This window comes from Spermophilus citellus (assembly GCF_964194105.1).
Source record: "Spermophilus citellus genome assembly, chromosome: 17".
In the NCBI taxonomy this organism is placed as follows: domain Eukaryota; kingdom Metazoa; phylum Chordata; class Mammalia; order Rodentia; family Sciuridae; genus Spermophilus; species Spermophilus citellus.
Window position 1 is genome coordinate 6,582,171 of NC_138199.1, and position 20,523 is coordinate 6,602,693.

General features: G+C 42.1%; 1 protein-coding gene across 1 annotated transcript; it reads left to right on the plus strand.

Moving 5' to 3' along the window:
- Window positions 1-505: 505 nt before the first annotated feature.
- TRIM16 (tripartite motif containing 16) lies at window positions 506-20,271 on the plus strand. The gene is made up of 6 exons (XM_081272218.1): window positions 506-1,110; window positions 8,659-8,754; window positions 12,918-13,151; window positions 15,389-15,554; window positions 16,044-16,139; window positions 19,350-20,271. The coding sequence occupies exons 1-6, from the start codon at window positions 610-612 to the stop codon at window positions 19,931-19,933; spliced, it is 1,677 nt and encodes a 558-aa protein (XP_081128344.1). The 5' UTR covers window positions 506-609; the 3' UTR covers window positions 19,934-20,271.
- Window positions 20,272-20,523: the final 252 nt, after the last annotated feature.

Sequence of the window (20,523 nt, forward strand, 5' to 3'; positions counted from 1 at the left end):
TTTCCAAAATTAGTGATTTTTAAAGTCAACTAAAAGCAAGTATCTTGAAACAAGTGAAGCCAGGTGGTTTGTGGTTGCAGTTGTGGGAAATCCCGCAGTCTTTTGCCTGCTAAGCAAGTACTCTACCACTGAGCTATGCCCCAGTCTAAGTCAGAGGGCTCATTTGGTTTTTCCATGAGTTTCTGCTAGCTGCCTCATGCCCAGTTCTGAGATGTGAAAACACTCAAAGCCACACAGGCTTACGACAGAGCTCAGGAATCTCCAGTGATTCTAGAGCAGCCACAGACACACATGGTCTTCTGCAGAGCCTATGGGGGACGAATGATTCACCTAACAATAGAAGTTTCAGGGTTGGACTTGAGGAGGGGTATGAGCTAGCGAGGAGACTTCCTGAGCCAGTGTAATCTAGCCGCCTTGTCACTGCTGGTGGCTGCTATCCAAGCCCAAAGTGCAGTTATGAGTAACTGAGCTTCCTCCCAGAGGCAGTAAACAGTTAAAATCTTGGGGCAGCTGTAATCATGTAGGCGTGGTTCTCTGGGCTGACTTGGGCTGCACAGATCCTGGGCCAAGAGGCAGAGGAAAGCCAGCTTACGCGGCAGAGCCTCCAGGATGACTGAACTGGATCTGATGGCCCCAGGGCCATTGCCTGGCGTCACCGCTCACCCTCTGGCCCCTCTCAGCTCAGATTCCGGGTCTGTCAGCCCCACAGAAGAAGAGGACTTGGGCTCCCCCGGGAGAGCTGTGGAGGAGACAGAGGGAGAGGGCAGCTCCTCTGCAGAGTCAGGGGCACCCGGTGAAGATGGGGAGGAGGACATACTGTGTGACTTCTGCCTTGGAATCAGTAAGGTGAAGGCAGTGAAGTCCTGTCTCACCTGCATGGTGAATTACTGTGAGGAGCACCTGCGTCCTCATCAGGAGAACAGTAAGCTGCACAGCCACCAGCTGACTGAGCCATCAAAGGACCGAGACATACCCACCTGCTCTGCCCACCACAGCCCTCTGGTTGCCTTCTGCTGCAGTGACCAGCAGTGCATTTGCCAGGAATGTAGCCAGGATGAACACAAGGACCACACTACAGTCTCCCTGGATGCTGCCCGCAGAGATAAGGAGGTGAGTGCTTGGGGTCTGTCCAGCTGCGACAGGGCAATGGGACATGGTGCTCGCCTGGGGAAGCCCAGCCACACCACAATCCTTTGCTCTGCTGATGTCACTTCTGTGCTCTGCATGTACAGAAAAAGGAAATTAGCCATAGCTCCTGGCTGTTCGTGCAGCATAAGAATCTGTTGCCCTTGGATTTGAAAAATGAAGTAGGTCACTCTGTCCTCTCCTTGTCTCCCTGTTGTTGTGCTACCTCTGTGTCTGTCTCTGCTTCTCTCTGCGTTTCCTGCTGTTTTTCATGTAGCTTGTAGAAGTTGTGGGGCTCAGAGGAGATGTTTCTCTCTGGAGGGAATTACATGGCACGTATACTGTTAATTAATAAAACACCCACCTTGGCAGAAATTCAAGAGAAAAGTATAAATCTTTCCCCTAATTTTTCTTTTTCCCTTTATCTTAAACAAAGACTAGTGAAAAGTGTCCTGCTAGAGATAATCAGTGTGAAATCCAAGAGCTTGAAAAAATGCTAAGGTAATAGAATTTGACACTCAGGTCTGGGTGTAATGTCAAGAATGGGTTAACTTACGGAAAATGAAAGTTCCTCACCAGGTAGAGTATCAGGAGGAACTAAGAATACTGTGCTCAGAGCCTGTAATTTTACTTCTATCAGATAAAGGCATCAATTGTGAAATATCTAACTTACCTTTGTCTTAAAGCTGAGGACCTAGAGAAATCCTTGGGAATTGATTCAGCAAGTTTATATGCTCTGTTTCTCCCACTTTGACTTTCCATGAACACTTTTTCTTACTTTTTTTTTTTTCCTGTAGGGAAGTACAGTTGACTTTTGTCCCACATTTCTTATATTCATACCTGCAGCAACTTCCCAAATGCATGGCTGGCATGTTTACAGTAATTTCTTGGCAAATGCTCCTGGGCAGTAAAGGAAAGAGGTTTCTGGGAAAGAGGGTTTGCACACCAGAGCACCCCCTCTATATCTATCCCTAGACACATATTTTATCTAGTGCTGGTGGGAGTTGTTTTGGAGAGCTCTGAATTCCACTTGTCAATGAGTCACTGCTTCCTGCCTGGGAAGTCATTTAATTGTTTCCAGTGTTTCCTGTGACCAAGGATGTCAGACTAAGAGAGAGAGCAACAAATATACACATCAAAGGAAAAAATCTCCACATAGTTAAGGAAAATAGTCTTCATTGAGTATTGTCAAAATACTGAGTATTTTTTAAAATGAATTTTTGTGGCTCTTCTTGTCCAATTCTCAAATAACTGTGAGGTGAAAACTCTTATTATCTCCACCACATTTGTCTCAGTTCATACAGTTGACTAAGTGATGCAGCGAGGCATGGAAGTTTCTGGAAAGCCATCCTACTGGAGGGACATGAAGGAAGGACTCCAAAATTACAACAGTGTAACTTTACCTTTTTGATATGTTTTACTCCAAAAATTGGCCATACATATGGTAGAGATTTTAAGACAAAGTGTATTGTTATTCCCTTTGGGTATAATATAGGAGTTTTATTCTATTTATTTATTTTGGTACCAGGGATTGAACCTAGGGGCACTTAACCACTGAGCCATATTCCCAGCCCTTTTTTATATTTTATTAGGGAAACGGTCTTGCTGAGTTGCTGAGGCTGGGTTTGAACTCAAGATCCTCCTGCCTCAGCCTCCTGAGCTGCTGGGATTACAGGCTTGAGCCAATGCTTGGCTGGAATTTTATTATTTTGTAACTGGAAAATGATACACGGAGTTGTTAAATAACAATGTTACCCAAATCGATTTTAGTGGGAAGAGAGGTCTCCAGCCCATCCCCAATCCCTGTATTTGCCTCCTCTTAACTGTACTTTGTTTCCTTCAGAAATGTTCTATGCCTGGTACAACACGGATACAATATAAATGTTAAATGTACTGCATCTAGAATGCCACAGAGACTTAGGGTGATAGAAATTTGAGCAGGAGAGCTGGGCAAAACTCCAAATGCAGATATCCTAGGAAAGAGCTGGGTAAAGTAAAATAAAGGCAATTGGGTGAGGGGCTCTAAGGTAGTCTGGGGGCTGAAAAGCAGTCATGGCTATAGTTACAGTGTGGCAGCCCTGTAACACTGATCCCCCTGCTTTCTGGTCTGCTACCGAGATCTTATGTCCTTTCTACCTTGTGTCCTCATTTTCAGCTTGGAGAGCAAATTTACTCTGTGAGTGCAGCTACATTCTATGCAATTCCACCAAATCTTAGGACCAAAGGATTTCTTACAAGGAGCCCAAGCAAACAGCCCAGAAGACATGGGACCTTGATGGCTTAAGAAGCTTAAGCTTCTAGCTCCACTGTGATTGTTTTGAAAGAATTATCAGTTATCATTAAGGTTCCCTAAACCTAGGGTTCCTTTCAGCTAGCCCAAGCCTACTGCAGTTACTCTCTGAAGGTCACTTTGGAGTGGGCTAATCATTATTCAGGCAGGCATTGTGTACAGGAAATTGTAATGGCAGGTTCATCTAGGGGGACAGAAAGCACTGAGATCCTGCTGGGGATCTACAGAGTGATTGACATTTCTCAGCTGCCAAGTTAGCTTTTTCTGAAGTTCCTGTGGTTAGCAATATCTAGACCATTGGGCAAAACCTGTGGGCTTTGAGAGGTGGATGTTCTTTGATGATGATGTTTTCTATCCTGCTGGGATTTGAGAGCCCAGCTATACCTAGTGGGGACTTCAGCCCTTCCCTTTGCCCCCAGACCCATTTCCTCTTAAAAGCAACTGGTCTTGTCTGGCTCCTGCTAACTCCTCTCATTGCTGAATCTCAAACTTGGCACCATGGAAATGAGACCCCATGTTTATGAGAAGCAGGGTAAAATTTGGACTCCTGTGACCACCTTTCCTGTCTATTCTGTCCCGTGTGGTTCTTTCCTGTTCTTCATGCTTATCATACATTATGAAGTCTGTGGCTAAGTGCTAAGCTGCCCAGTCCACAACCTCCCAGAGTTTGGAATCTAGCCAGGAAGCCAAGGCACTTACCATGGCTTCACAGAGTGCTAAAGGGCTGGCACACTGCAAGTGCTGCATTGTTCAAAGGAGGCAGCCATTGCTGGGAATGTTAGGGTAGGGTTCTTGAAGGAGAAGATATGAGTTGAGCTTGGCCTTAGATCTTTGGAGACCCCACTTGTACCAGGCCACTACCTTCAACCTCAGTTTTGGTTCTAGAAAATTCAGGACTGGATGCTGACCATGGTCACAGTCTCCATGTAGAGTAAGAGCCAAGTATCAGAGAGCCAAAAGTCTTTGTGCTTACCTGGGAGTAGTTAGTCAGCATTCTTCAGAGTCTGATTGCTGGTAGCCAGTAGGTGGATAATAATAATATGCAGACACTCAGGATGAAAATTTCTTTTAGCAATTGTAAAGAAGGCCTTGGATTCAGTATATGTAACTTGGTCTTTCTTTCTTCCCTCCCACCCCCAACTTTTTCCGAGAATGAGGATGGAACCTCTACCTTTGAGCTATATCCCCAGCCATATATAGATATAGATATAATATCTATATATAATATAGATATAGATATATAGATATAGATACAGATTTTAAATTTTGAGACAGGGTATTGCTAAGTTGCCTGGGCTAGCCTCAAATTTGTGATCCTTTTGCTTCAGCCTCCCACACTGCTGGGATTGTATGTGTGCCACCGTGCTTGATGTAACTTGATTTTTCATAAGTAGCCTACCAGGCTATAAGCCTTCCAAGGACAGATAGTGAGTGTTTCAGTTGACTGAATTGGCATGCAATAGGTCCTGATCAATTAACTGAGGAATGGAATCAATATCCAGGTAAAATTCTCGTGATTACAAAGATAAGTCTCTAGAGGGCTAACCTCACATGGTTGGAAATACAAGAGAACTGACTCCATCTGGAATTTTCGTCTCTCTTCTCATTTTCTCAGTTCTTCCCCTTTGCATCTCTAACCTATCCCCAGCCACCAAGCTTTGGATGTTCCCTTTGCTCTGTAGACAGAAGAAGGAAATATTCAGTCAACATATTTCTGTGACCTTGTACCAGAGGAGAATCTAAATGATTTGACAAGATTATACAGCCAGCAAGAAACAAGTCTGCAGACCCCAAATATTGTGCCTTTTGTACATTTTTCCAATACCTTGATGAAGCGTGCAGGTCTCTTTGTGCCCTTTGCTAGAAGGTCATCTATGCCCATAGGTACCACTGTTCTGCACTTGGGTAGGGTATGGGCAGGGCCCACCCTGGCCATGTGTGCATGGCTGATCTTGGGAAACCCTGAAACCAGAGTCTGAGATAACCCATCATTTTCTAGGAACAGGAATAACTGGATATACGAATCTCCCAACTGGCCCCACCTTTTGTGGTAATTGGGAGTGCCTTCCCTTGGAGTGACTCACTCAGAGAGATCCCGGTTCAGTACTTAGCAGCCCTTTTCTCCTTTTATGGTAGTCTGCAGACATAGAGGAGAAGCCCCTCTTTGGATATCTGGGTGTCTCCTTAGGACATGACTGGGAACAACTGCTTTAACTCACGTTGCTGCTGTTAAGGTGCCATGTTGTATGAGCTGGTTGCTAGGGTGTGTTCTGTTATGTCTTTCAATTCTTTCAAACAAACAGTTCATGTTCTTCCCCTTTCTTCTAGAATGGGTCCCTATATAAGATTCCAAGATTTCCCCCAATATTTCCCCCTGACTCTTTCTCATTCTCTACTACTAGGCATTAGGTCCCAGGTATTAGGAGTGAGAAGCCATGGGGCTCCCTAGAGACTGGTCAAAGGTTACCAGCCTTCTGCAGAGTGTACTTGTGAAGGGACTGCTCTACCTGTAGCTGTGTTCCCCACTGGGGAGCCTGGAACCCCCAGGCTTCCTTGGGAGAATTAATTTATGCACTTCATTTATGCACTTTGAGGTCTGTTGGGGCATAATGACTCACAGCTTTAAATGCAGACAGAAGCTATTAAAAATACTGAAAGCTGCTTATTATTTATTATTATTATTACTTCTTTTTTCTATCTCATGCCCTTGTGGAAGCAGGAAGTGACAGGGCCTTGGAAGTTGGCAAAGTCTTAGATTTTCTGCCAGGCAGACTTTCTGGCAGACGTTGTTTAGGGAGTCCCAGGAGGCAAGGTCAAGGCAGGCAAACACTTGCACTTGCTTTGGCTGGAGTGGCAGTGGGGCTGTGGTAAGGGGAGGGAGGGAGGATTTGGGGGAGGGTTTGGAGTGGCAAGGGCTGGCTCTACCTGCCTCTACCTGCCTCCAGGAGCAAACACAGAGTATGAAGGGAAATCAGCCATACTAGTAAGATGGATGATAATGAGGAGGAGGAGGATCTCAAAGACAACCACTGACACTTAGGGTGCACTTTCAACATGCTTGGTACTATACCAAGCTCTTTTTATACTTGATCTTAGCCAAAAGGCTAAGAAGCAATCCAAGTTCTTATTTACATACATTATCTCGTTTAATTCATTATCTTACAATCTTAGGAAGCAGGCACTTTATTTATCTCCATTTCATAGAGTGAAGATATGAAAATTTAGAGGCATTAAGTTCTGAAATAATAAGAAATACATGCTTGATCTTTGGCCACATTTCTTGACACATATAGCTCTTTTTTTTTTTTTTAAAGAGAGAGAGAGGAGAGAGAGAGAGAGAGAGAGAGAGAGAGAGAGAGAGAGAGAGAGAGAGAATTTTTTTTTAATATTTATTTTTTAGTTCTCGGCGGACACAACATCTTTGTTGGTATGTGGTGCTGAGGATCGAACCGGGCCGCACGCATGCCAGGCGAGCGCGCTACCGCTACCGCTTGAGCCACATCCCCAGCCCCCATATATAGCTCTTAAAACCCAAGGAGCTGGGGATGTGGCTCAAGCGGTAGCGCGCTCGCCTGGCATGCGTGCGGCCCGGTTCGATCCTCAGCACCACATACCAACAAAGATGTTGTGTCCGCCGAAAACTAAAAAATAAATATTAAAAAAATTTCTCTCTCTCTCTCCTCTCTCACTCTCTCTTAAAAAAAAAAAAAAAAAAAAAAAAAAAAAAAAAAAAAAAAAAAAAAAACCCTTGCAAGGCTGGGGATGTGGCTCAACAATAGAATGCTTGCCTGGGATGCATGGTCTGGGTTCATTCTTTTATTCTTTCCTTTCTTTTCTCAGGGTGCTTAACCACTGAGTCACATTCCCAGTACTTTTTATCTTCTATTTTGAGACAGGGTCTCACTGAGTTGCTTAGGGCGTGGCTAAGTTGCTGAGGCTGGATTCGAACTGGAAATCCTCCTGCTTCAGCCTCCAGGGCCACTGGGATTACAGGTGTGTGCCATGGAGCCTGGCCTAAGGAATCTCTGAAGTGATCTGTGTCTTTTGTATGCTAATGAGATGACTACTGGCTGGAGCTCCTGGACAGCCTGTGGATGGGGACAACTTGCCAAGGGAACCCACCACTTGGTTAGGCGTTTGGGACTTTCAGCCCCATCTCCCAACCTCTGGGGAAGGAAAGGGGCTGAAGGTTGAGTTGTTAACTGGTGGCCAGAATTTCATCAATTGTGTCTCTATATAATAAAGTGTCCATAAAAACCTAAGGAACAGAGTTCTGAGAGCTTCCATAATGTTGAACATCTAAGTGCCTAAAGATGACATGGAAGCTCTGTGCTTCTTCCCATATGCCTTGCCCCATGCATCTTCCATCTATATGACTTGTATTCTTTCATAATATACAGGTAACATAAGTAAAATTTTTCCTTAATTTATGAGCCATTCTAGCAAATAACTGAACCTGAGGAGCAGGTGGTGGAACCTCTGATTTCTAGCTGGTTGGTCAGAGGCAGGGGTCACCATCTGGACTTGGATTGGCATCTGAAGTGGTGGTAGGGGGTTACAGTCTTATGGGACCTGATCATGTGGATCTGACATGATCAGAATTAACTCAGAATTGAATTAAATTGAAGAAAACCCAGCTAGTATGTGAGAACTGCTATGTGTGGGGAACACACACACACACACACACACACACACACACATTTTGGTCATAAAGTTTTCTGTGTTGAGTGTGAGTATAAGGAAAAAATGTCTTTTTCATGCATAAGTAAATTTTTCCAAAGTTTCTGCTGCTAAATAAAGGAGCTGGACTCCCTACCTGGCTGTCTGGCTCCAAGGCTCACTCACTCTCCTTGTTAGGCTGTTCTGGGGGTCAGAAGGTCTAGACTCAACTACACTAATGAGCTGCTAACCTTGGGTAAATGGTTCAATTTTATCATCTACATAATGGAGATAATAATTTTTACCTAATATGGGTATAGTAAGCATGATAAGAGGTGATCTAGCACTGTATGAACCAGGTACATTTTAGCTAGTTTGTGCTGAGTTCAGCCCCAGAACAGTCCTGGCACACAGCCCATGCTTCACACCTCTAGGCTGGCTTCTGAGATCAGCTTCAGAGGTCAAACTTTCCCTTTCTTGGAAGAAAGGCAGGGACCTAAGGAATGAAAAGCGTCATTGCCCTTGTGGACTTTTGAGTACAACGGGGCCCCTTCCTTCTTAACTCTCTCCTTTCTGTTTCTCAGGCTGAACTTCGGTACACCCAGTTAGACTTGGAGCAGAAACTCAAGTTGAATGAAAATGCCATTGCCAGGCTTCAAGCCAATCACAAGTCTGTTTTGGTAAGATGGGTGTGGGTCACCTGTTATATTTCAGCATGTCTGCATGTTGCTTTAGGATCAGTCAGGCTATAGGGGGTTGTGGGACATGGGTTTGTAGGTCCAGTGGGGTTTTTTTTTTAAAGAGAGAGAGAGAGAGAGAGAGAGAGAGAGAGAGAGAGAGAGAGAGAGAGAGAGAGAGAATTTCAATATTTATTTATTAGTTTTTGGCAGACACAACATCTTTGTACATGGTGCTGAGGATCGAACCCGGGCCGCACGCATTCCAGGCAAGCGCACTACTGCTTGAGCCACATCCCCAGCCCCAGTGGGGTTTTTCTGCTAGGAGAATTGTAGGTATAGTTGGCTAAACTATAAGGCAGCCTCACTTTGATGTCAGGATTTGTTATGAAATTTGCTTAAGTTTTAAAGCTGGCGAGTGGTTTGCTTTTTAATAATATAGAGTAGAACCAAGATTAGTCATGGTATAACAGCATTATTTTTATATGTGCATTCTTGATCAGCAGAAAAGTGTATGAATGTGCCTGTGTGTATAGAAGGGAGGTATTTAGTTAGAGCTCCAGGAATTATAAAAAATCTTGGCTTCTTCCATCAAGGGAGGATGTTCTGCATGTGTGTTACCAGTCTGATGTCCTGGCATCCAGAAAAAAGATTTTAGAACTGTGGTATAAATGGATGTACTTGATAAGGCCAATGGTGTACCAGGCTGCTTGGTTTTAGTTTCTCTAGTAGTGGCTACTTTCCAAATAGACTCTATAAGTGGACCCAAGCAATTCTACAAATAGCTTTCATTGGTGGCAAGCCGATAACCACTACTTAGAAAAGATTGCTGGACACTTACTCTATGACAATGAGTCAGCAGTATCATTTCATATGCTGAGAATGAATAATTTCATCCATCCATCCACCTATCCATACATCCATCCATCCTTCCATTCATTTATTTACCCACAAATCCACTCACTTGCCTACTTATATACATGTCCATCCATCTGTCTACCTATCCATCCATCCACCCATCCATCCACCCACCCACCCAATGTAATACATATATCCATTTTAACTTATTTTAAACAAATTTTTATACCTTTAATTAATTAATTAATTAATATATGGTGCTGAGGATCTAACCCAGCACCTTGCACATGCTAGGCAAGTGCTGTACTGCTGAGCCACAACCCCAGCCCATAATTTCCACCTCTTGTGTTTATAACTAATTAGTTGTTGAAGAATGAAACCTCTTTCTTGCCCACAGTATTTTATTAAATGAAGAAAGATAATTACTCTTTTAAATCCTTATAAACTTTCAGAGATAGTTGATTTTCAGGATTCAAATGACTTAGAGAATCACATTTTAGCTTTTTTCCAGCTTTTCAATGTTTAGACACTTTGATCCCTATTCAGTTCTCATAATGGCATGGTAACCAGGGGAGGTAATTTTACAATGACCTTCATGCACAAGGGATGTGATAAGGCTTGTCTGGGGTCCTTTAGATTGGTGGGACAGGAGAACCTGGGAATGTTGCTCTCTCAACCTAAGAATGACTCATACACTGACAGGCATGTGCACCATCCTCAAATATAAAGCACTAACTGTTGACTGCTTCGATATGTTTGTAGCCCCTCCTATCTGAACTATTTATTTGTCATCATTTGGGTAGTAAATAATATCCTTCACACTTTCCATTTACATGCAAAAAATGAAGTGTTTCTCAATGGGAAGGTTTAGGAAGGAGAGGCTACAGTAGGAGCCAATCACCAATATCATTCAAGGCCCTCTTTATACTATCTCTCCTCACTGGTAGCAGGGAAGGGGATGTGGATCATGAATTTTGTCTTCAGATTTATGCCTCTTAGCTCACAGTATGGTACTTCTATGAGGAAACTACATGTTGGAATTACAGAGAGTAAATGGATTTGGGTTCTTTACCCACCTCATGTGACTACCCATATCTAGTCCTCCTCCTGTTTTATGGTAGTGATCAGGAGTAGGCAGGGCAGGGAGCCTCTGCTGATCTCTATGATTCATGGAGTCTGGATACCTGAGCCTGATAGGGTTGGAAGGGCAGTAAGCCAGGGATCTAGAACATGTTCCTTAATGTGGAGCTTGGATAAGACATCAACAGCTATCCCACCCCTCCTCCACAAAAGGTAATGAGTAATCTCACCTGTCTTCTAAGGTAGATTTCTCCATCTTTGCTTTCATATTTATAATATGAAGACATATTTTGACATTTAGATTTAAATCCAGTTATGATTAATTGTCTCAGAATTCACAGTATTTATAATGACAAGGAGGCAACATCTGTAAACTGTTGCTTCATAAACTGCTGAGTAGGTTTGGCATCTTGTTTTGGTCACCTGCTCAATGACAGCCTCTGTATTTAGTCCATTAGGGATATAGGTGGTGCTCCTGACCTAGTGCCCCCAGTGACCAAAGGGCTAAGACCTGTTCCCTTTCCAAACTGAGAGGGCATCAGTTTAATATGCTAATGAGATGACTGCTGGCTGGAGCTCCTGGACAGCCTGCTGCCCTTCCTTCTGCCCAGAGTGAGGCTCAGCCTGAACATCCCAGAGCTCCAAAGGGAGCCTGAACAATAGATTTCCTCTGAGTTTCCTAAACTACCTCTGGTGCTACCCTTGCTTCTCAATACAGCCATCTGTCTGAAGCCTTTTCTTGGTTTGGGCTTGAGGAATTTAGAGAAAATCTGCCATCTAGTCTCTTCTTCCTCCTACCAGCTCTGTCCAGCTGCCCTAGCCTAATAAGCCAACAAGTGATAGAAACATTGGCATAAAAATGAGAATGGAGGGAGTGTCTACATACCTTCCCGTCTTCCAGGAACATCCCAATTGCTTCCTTTTCCCTGCTTATTCCTCCTTGGCCACTGGATCAAAGGCTGATCAGAGACCATGAATTCTCTTGGGATTGCATTCCTGAGTCTTGGTTTGAGGCAGGGTCCCCAGCCGACAGAAGTCCTCCTACCTGATATCATCATTTCTTTTTCTCATCTTTCTTCAAACCTCCAGATCCCCACATGTCCTGGGCCCACATACCCTTCTTTTCTGATTTCTTCTCTTATTGAGTTTCACTTTTTGGGTCTGAGTCTTATTCCCCCTGCCTCCCAGGATAGAGAGGTGCCCTTGCAGTACCCAACCTAAGGGCATCTATTGTTTTGACTCCCTTTAGAGGCCTGGAACTTACCCTTGGGATCAGGAACAGAAAACAGCACCTGGAGGGGATGCTCAGAAGATCTCAGATGGGATAGGATGGTGGGGACAATGGGAGAGTCTTGAGATAGGTAGGGAATGGACTTGGGGTTGTGGGGTTGGGTCAGGGAATATCCAAGATCTATGAAATTTAAGAGCATTATACAGTATGGACAGATGCAGAGGGAGCTGTCTACATACTTAAGAACTATTAAAGAGAAGAAGACAGCATTTAGAACTCAGATTGATGTTGTAAATGTGCTAGAAATTGAAGGCATTCAGAAGCGATGTTCATGAAAGAGTTCCACAAGCATGCATGTCAACATGCAAACCCTTAATATTGATTTTGTTTTGTAGTTTTATTGCAGCATTCTATTTTGCATTGATAATGCTCATTCTGTAATTGCTTGGGTGCCATGGTCATCTACACATACTTTAAACATTTCTTGGGGACTGTGTGCTTTGCAGAGACACCATGATCTTAGATGTGCTTTTGGCTCAGACTGTTCAGTGATCATTTTAACCAGGTGTAATAAAATGCTGAGAAAGCTGATTCACACTATCTATTTGTGCAAAAAGGTCAAGTTATTAATTTACCTCTTGAAGTATACTATCAAATATACTGAATACAGACATTTCTCTTGCAGAAAAAATTGGTTTCATAAACTTGATTAACAGACCCAGACTGTCAGAGCTTAAAGAAATCCCACAAGTCACATAGCAATCTCATCAAATGGATAAGGAGACTAAGTTAACAATCAGCAAAGAAGCACTTACATTTCAGGAGAGTACATCTTTTCTCCAGGAATAAAGGTTTCCTTTTACTGTAGAACATTGTTCCCTCGTTTATGGGTTTCTTGAGTTTGTTTATTTATTTATTTATATTTTATGTTGAGCTTCCATGAAATTGAATGCCTCACTAACGAATTTTTGAATGCCTTTCACTCCATCCCTGCCAGGTGTCGGTGTCAGAGGTGAAGGTGGTAGCTGAAGAGCAGTTTGGGGAACTGCTTGCTGCTGTGAGGAAGGCCCAGGCGGATGTGATGCTCTTCTTGGAGGAGAAAGAGCAAGCTGCTTTGAACCAGGCTAATGGCATCAAGACCCATCTGGAATACAGGAGTGTAGAGATGGAGAAAAGCAAGCAGGAGCTGGAGAGGTTGGCGGCCATCAGCAACACCGTCCTCTTTTTGGAGGTACAGAAATGGGGGGTGGGGCAAGGGAAGAGGTGGAGGTATTCATGCAGCTGTACCACAGAGAATCCTTTTTCTACTAAGCCTGAGGCACATCTATGAATGTGACTGCATTTTAATAAAACTCCATTGGAATCAGAGACACAGGTCTTGATTCAGCAGAGTACAGCAGTGGTAGGGGTAGGAAGGATTGCTCAGAGCAGGGAAGGTCCTAGAAGGTAAGTCATGTTCAAGGTGCAGTATGTTCCAAGTAGAGGGAACAGCATGTGCGAAAGCACAGAAGATTGAGAAAGCATGGCTGGCTTGGGGAACCAAGGCATTTCACAGAGATGGAGCACAAGATGCTGGGCTCATAGTGGTGGACGATGAGGCTGGTGGGGCCAAGCAGGCATCTGACTGTGAAGGACTTTGGGAGGGGGAGTGAGGAAGGCAGATGAGTATATTTTATAAAGCACCCTGGCAGTTGTGTGGAAACTTACCTGGCAGGGATGAAACTGGACACCTGCTGTTTTTCAGACAGAGCTGTGTCTATTGGGTCATTGAGGACTGCTCAGTAGAGGGAAGGAACTTTCCACTATAATGTATCATTATACGTTACGAGATGTGTCTTTTGAACCAGATCTAAAGAACATGTCATTTTGCAGGAAAGGAACAGTAGGTTGGGGGTAAATTTAATCATCCTGGATCTATCATAAATAAGCTGTGGAGCTTTTAGTAAGATATTCAACCTCTCTGGGTCTCAAATTTCTCACTTATCCAAATAGAAGATTGGAATAAATAATTTGCAAGTCTTCTTCCAAAAGACAAAATAATTTTTATTGCTTGCATTTTTGAAAAATAAAAATCCTTCTAGGTGCAATAAACTATTTATTGTGAAAAAATTGGGGAAGTACAAAAAATATGAAGGAAAAAAATTACTCATAGTCCCGGTACCCAAAGACAGCCATAGTTAATCTTTTATGGTTAACTCTCATAATAAGTAAAAGAAAGAGAAACATACAAAGAAAGATAGTAAAAATATGAATAGTGTCTCTCTCTTTTTTAAATGTTTTTTAGTTTAAACATGGACACAATATCTTTGTTTATTCATTTTTATATGGTGCTGAGGCTAGAACCCAGTGCCTCACATGTGTGAAGCAAGCACTCTGCCACTGAGCCACAACCCCAGCCCCTGAATAGTGTCTCCTTTTTCATTTGTGTCTCTACTTTTCAATATCAAAACGCAGCAAATGAATATGGATAAAAATTTGACTTTCTGTCACAAGTTTCTTCCAAGATCTCCTGCCCAAAGAGTATCAAAATCACTTTTTCTTGTTTTCTTTTCTCCTTTTGTAACTTGTTTTTTACATTAAAACTTTAAGATGTATAAGATCTAAAGATCTATTTTAGCATAAGATAACAGTTATTAATTTTGGTAAAAGATAAGTTATTTTTACCCAAACTGTGAGTCAATTGAAATGACAGTTTATTTTTTGAATAATTTATTCTTTCCCCACACTGAGAGAAAATTCTACTTTTATTGAGTATAGTAACCAAATCTTTTTACAATATTAAAATATTTATGTGCCTTCCTATCAACTTTCTGATTTGTACTTTTTCTTCTATTCCTTGGCTCTGTCATAGCCATGTTCATTGTTAAGTGTTCTTCTGCATTCATTCTGCTCTTCAATGTTCATTTGCCTGTGAGTTTTGATAATGTATTATATCTGAAATCAATCTTTCCTGTTTCCCGTGTTGTTTTGGAACTTAAATGACTTAATGTGATCATCTATATGAAAACACTTCAAACTGGAAAGCACAGTAAAAGAATTTTTTATAGAAAAAATTTTTATAGAAAACTACACATTGGACTGAATTGACAAGGAGAAGGTAGCATTCCTGTTTGAGGGATGGTTTGTGGATCTTTAGAATACTGCAGCTAGTTCCTCCTGCCCTATCATGGCTAGAATGTTCTCATTCTTATGACTCCCGGTCTGGGCTGTGTATTAGAGCTGTTCATGGATATTAGGTCCCTCTTGATTTTAAAAGCTCATGTTCTCCCTTGAGTTTTAAAAGGCCCACTTTTTAATGTCTAGCAGCATTAAAAAAAGTTATTTTTATGTTTTTTAGACCTGAGATGGACACTATACACACATTTTCTCCTTGAAGTATGTTATCAACTCATTTTAAAGATGCAGAAAGGAGAACAATCCAATTTAAGAAACAATTTAAGACGCAAATTCTTCGTTTCCTTTTTGTAGGAGTACTGCAAGTTCAAGAACACGGAAGACACTGCTTTCCCTAGTGTTTACATAGGGCTGAAGGATAAACTGTCAGGCATCCGCAAGGTCATCACCGACTCCACCCTACACTTAATCCAGCTGTTGGAGAACTACAAGGAAAAACTCCAGGAGTTCTCCAAAGAAGGTGAGGAGTTTTCTGGGCCATGGGCTATAATTGTTTTGTCTCTAGGAATGGTCTGTGGGGAAATAGAGAGCCAGGCAAGGAAGAGTAAATTGGGGAATGCTTATTTTCCAAGCCATCCTTTAGCTAGGTCATGTGACTAATGGAACCATATCTTAACTTTATTTTTATAATTATACTTCATGTATGCTTTATTTTATAATTAAGATCTGGAGAAGGTAAGTTAGTCACATTGTGCAGTGGGCTGCATTGTGACTGGCTTCTCACATTGCTGCTGCTTGTGCTAGGAGGTAAAAATTCAAGTCAGTGTGGGATCTTTTTCTGGTGATTGTATCTCATCCGTGAAAGTGGTGTGGTCCATTAAGTGTGTTCCACGTTAGTAGGCACCAGCCCTCCCTCTCTAGCCCCAGGAAGCTCAGGGAAGGGTGCACTTTTCTTAAGTTCTCTTGACTACCCAAGAAGGTGTGCATTCACAACTCTCTGATTTTCTAGAGGAGTATGACATCAAAACTCAAGTTTCTGCCATCATTCAGCGCAAGTATCGGACCTCAAAACCTGAGCCCCAAACCAGGAAAGAGTTCCTCCAATGTAAGTTGTGAACAGCTTCCCCTTCCCCAGGTGCTGGTGTCAGTGAAATGCTTTGCTCAAGTGAGAACCACCATTTTTCATATAGGATTCAGGTTCTTGTAACCTCTTGACTATCCCTAAACAATACACCTTTTAAAATTCAATTAAATAATTATTATTCTGAAATAATTTAAAACTTAGAAAAAAATTGCAAAAATAGGACAAAGAATTCTGTATACCTTCACTCAGTTTTTCTAAATGTTGTATGTAGCTATAATACGTTGATCAAAACTAATAAATTAACATTGTTGCAATACTATTAACTAATCCATAGAATTTATTTAGGTTTCATTAATTTTCCACCAATTTTTCTGGTCCAGATTCCAACCTAGGAATACAAATATTTCCATCTCTTTAGTCTTCTCCAGTCTAGGTCAGCCCTCTGTTTCTCTGTGTCTTTAATAATCTTGGCACTTTTAAGAGTTTTGGCCAGATACCAAATGGTTGGTTCACTTTTAAGTCTCGTTTGGCCAGAATTGCACAACACATTGTTTTGTCATTCTAAGAAATCGACCTGTTCTGTTAACATTGTTAAAAGCACTGTATTTTTTATTGATTTTTTTAAAAAATAGATGACAGTGGAATACATTACAATTCTTATTGCACATATACAGCACAATTTTTCATATCTCTGGTTATATATAAAGTATGTTGACACCAATTCGTGTCTTCATCCATCTACTTTAAAAATTTTTTTTTATTTTTAGTTGTTGATGGACCTATATTTTATTTATTTATTTATTTCATATGGTGCTGAGAATCAAACCCAGTGCCTCCCACATGCTAGGCAATTGCGCTACCACAGAGCCACCACCCCAGCCCCATCATACATGTACTTTGGATAATGATGTCCATCGAATTCCACCATCATTGCTAATCCCCTGCCCCCTCCCTTTCCTTCCCACCCCTCTGCCCTATCTAGAGTTCGTCTATTCCTCCCATGTTCCCCCTCCCTACCCCACTATGAATCAGCCTCCTTGTATCAGAAAACATTCGGCATTTGGTTTTGGGGGGATTGGTTAACTTCACTTAGCATTATCTTCTCCAATGCCATCCATTTACCTGAAAATGCCATGATTTTGTTCTCTTTTATTGCTGAGTAAAATTCCATTGTGTATATATGCCACATTTTTTTTATCCATTCATCCACTGAAGGGCATCTAGGTTGGCTCCATAGTTTAGCTATTATGAATTGAAGCACTGTATTTCTAATCAATACTTCATGTTAGAATGAGTTCAAGAGCTTGTTGTACAACATGGTGACTGTAATTAATCACAATACATTATGAACTAAAAAATTGAGAGAATGGACTTTAAGTATTCTCACCACATACACACACACACACACACAAAAGAAAGAAATGCATATGGCGTGTTAGGTAGCACGTATGTTAATTAGATGTTAATTAGCTTGGTTTAGCCATTCCACAATATATATATGTATTTTGAAATGTTATGTTGAATATTGTAAAGATGTACAATTTATTTTTTTTAGTTGGGCACAATACCTTTATTTTATTTATTTTTATGTGGTGTTGAGGATTGAATCCAGAGCCTCACCTGTGCTAGGCGAGCTCTCTACCGCTGAGCCACAGCCCCAGCCCTAAAGATGTACAATTTTTGTCAACTAAAACAATTAAATTGAAAAATAAAAAACACTCGATGATGGTTAACCAGTTCATCAGATCTCATCTGCTAGCAGAGGAAAGATCACGCTGTGTGGCCGATGCTCATTTTTATAACTTCTTTTTGGAACATGCCATTGAACCCTGCTTCTGATCATTTTTTGAGGGTGACCACTGGTGGAGAAACTCACGGACAGCCTTTTTCTCTGGTTTTTACTTATGATGATGACTATCTCCTGTTCTTGCCACAGCTCCTGTTTTTTCCCAGGATGTTTCGGTTTCCACGTGGTTTCCTTTGTTCTTTCCTGCTTCCTGACAGAAGCACAGTTATATTTTATAGGCAGATGTATGTTAATAAAAGAACCCAATACTCTTTATTCTTTTTTTGTGTGTGTGTGGTACTGAGGATTGAGCTGAGGGGCAGTCAGTTGTAGCCCTTTCTTTTTTAATTTTTGTATTTTAAATTTTGAGACAGGGTCTCACTAAGTTTCTTAGACTGGCCTCAAACTTACAATCCTCCTGCCTTCTCAGACACTGGGATTACAGGGATGTACCACTATGCCTGGCTCAAAAATCCTTTATTCATTACATTAAATTAGAAATTAAACATATGCTATTATAATTCAGGTTCTTCTGCCTTAAAAGTATTTTATACATATTAACTTTTCCTTTTTTTGAGCATTACTATGAGTATTATTCATAGTATTATCTTTTGAATTATTATGGGCAGCCAATGAGGAGCCTATGGCACTGGTATAGGTGAGATTTGGTGGTGGCTAACATGGGAGTTGAAGCAGAGGGCTGGAGAGAAGTGTGGAGATCTACAGAATTTTCTGTTGTCTGTGTGGAGGGATGCGGCTTAAGAATGAGGGCAAAAGACATGTCAAGAATGACTTGAATCTGCAACTGTGTGCAGGAAGGTGCTATTATTCTCTGGGATTAGAAATAGAATATATTTGGGGAATTATTTGACAGTTCACCATGCTGATTATTAGTCAAATAATTTTAAAAATGAGTGAACGTGGGGCTGGGGCTGGGACTTGGGCTCAGTGGCAGAGCGCTCGCCTTGCATGTGTGAGGCACTGAGTTCGATCCTCAGCACCACATAAAAGCAAACAAATAAAATAAAAGTAGGCTGTCTATCTATAACTACAAAGATTTTTTTTAAATGAGTGAAGGTATAGAATGTAGCTATACCCAGATCCCCAAACCTTTGCTAACACTGATAGAATAGTGCCTGGCTTTCTTCACAGATTTGTTGAATGAATGAGTCAATTCAGTTTCTTGATTCACTTCACCAAATAATACAGTGAATGCTGAGCAACTTGAGCTTCAGAAAGGAATGAAGTGGAGTGACTTGTGTTCTCCCTGTTTTCTATCTTTATCCTCCTTTTTTTTCCCCTAAGGGAATAGCAGCTGGGTCAAAGGTCATCAGGGGATGGGTGTTTTCCCAGACTTGCTTTGGAGACCATCTGGGTTTAAAGCATTCTGTCGGAATCAGCTGTCATTTCCTGAAACAGCCTTCTTGCCTTCTGTGTTTCTTCAGATGCTCACGATATCACATTTGACCCGGACACAGCACATAGGTATCTCCGGCTGCAAGAGGACAACCGCAAAGTCACCAACACCACACCCTGGGAACATCCCTACCCGGACCTCCCCAGCAGATTCCTGCACTGGAGGCAGGTGCTGTCCCAACAGAGTCTGTACCTGCACAGGTACTATTTTGAGATAGAGATCTCGGGGGCAGGCACTTACTTTGGCCTGACCTGCAAAGGAATTGACCGGAAAGGGGAGGAACGCAACAGTTGCATTTCCGGAAACAACTTCTCCTGGAGCCTCCATTGGAACGGGAAGGAGTTCACAGCCTGGCACAGTGACACAGAGACCCCCCTCAAAGCTGGCCCTTTCCGGAGGCTTGGGATCTATGTCAACTTCCCAGGAGGGACCCTTTCCTTCTATGGCGTAGAATATGATTCCATGACTCTGGTTCACAAGTTTGACTGCAAATTTTCAGAGCCAGTCTATGCGGCCTTCTGGCTTTCCAAGAAAGAAAATGCCATCCGGATTGTGGATCTGGGAGAGGAACCTGAGAAGCCAGCGCTGTCCTCAATGGAGCCTGCTTCTTAGGTTCCAGGATCCATATCCCACAGGCCTTTGCTAAAACTATGATGGGACAGCAACTTGCATTGTAAGGGCGACTTGGGGGACAGGCATATCTGCCAGTGGTAGCTGGTTTTAGAAATCACGTAGGTCTGAGAATGAGACGTTTGTCCAGCTGTTCTCTTTGCTGCATGTAGCACCGTTGTCTATATGTTTGCAATACTCTAAAGTGCTAAAGTCTCAGGTGAACATCACACTTTGCCCAGAATTGTAATCAGGACTCTTTAGAGTACTAAAATGGTTGTAGAGGGATCATAATAAACTGCAAACTTTGTCGTGTATTTTCTGTGTGCCAGGCTCTGTTATGGGACTTCCTGTGTATTAACTTGTTTAATCTTCACAGCAGACCCATGGGGTAAATGCTTACATTCTCATTTTTCAAATGGGGGAAAGGTGGTAGGTAGTGCAGTCCAGAGCAGTTAGCTAGCTTACTCAAGCTCACTCTGGTCACCTGATGAGAGGCAGAGCTGGGATTCAAATCTGGGTGGGTGGTTGTTAAACTTTTAACCACTGTGAAATATTGCCTTCTTCATTAGATCATAGACATTATGTATAAG

What these genes read in the sequence shown, in the direction of transcription:
- TRIM16 (XM_081272218.1), top strand. Translation starts at nt 610, where the DNA reads ATGACTGAACTGGATCTGATGGCCCCAGGGCCATTGCCTGGCGTCACC. An exon ending in CCAATCACAAGTCTGTTTTG is followed by an intron (nt 8,755 to 12,917) that starts GTAAGATGGGTG and finishes CATCCCTGCCAG; the next exon opens with GTGTCGGTGTCAGAGGTGAA. An exon ending in CCAGGAGTTCTCCAAAGAAG is followed by an intron (nt 15,555 to 16,043) that starts GTGAGGAGTTTT and finishes CTGATTTTCTAG; the next exon opens with AGGAGTATGACATCAAAACT.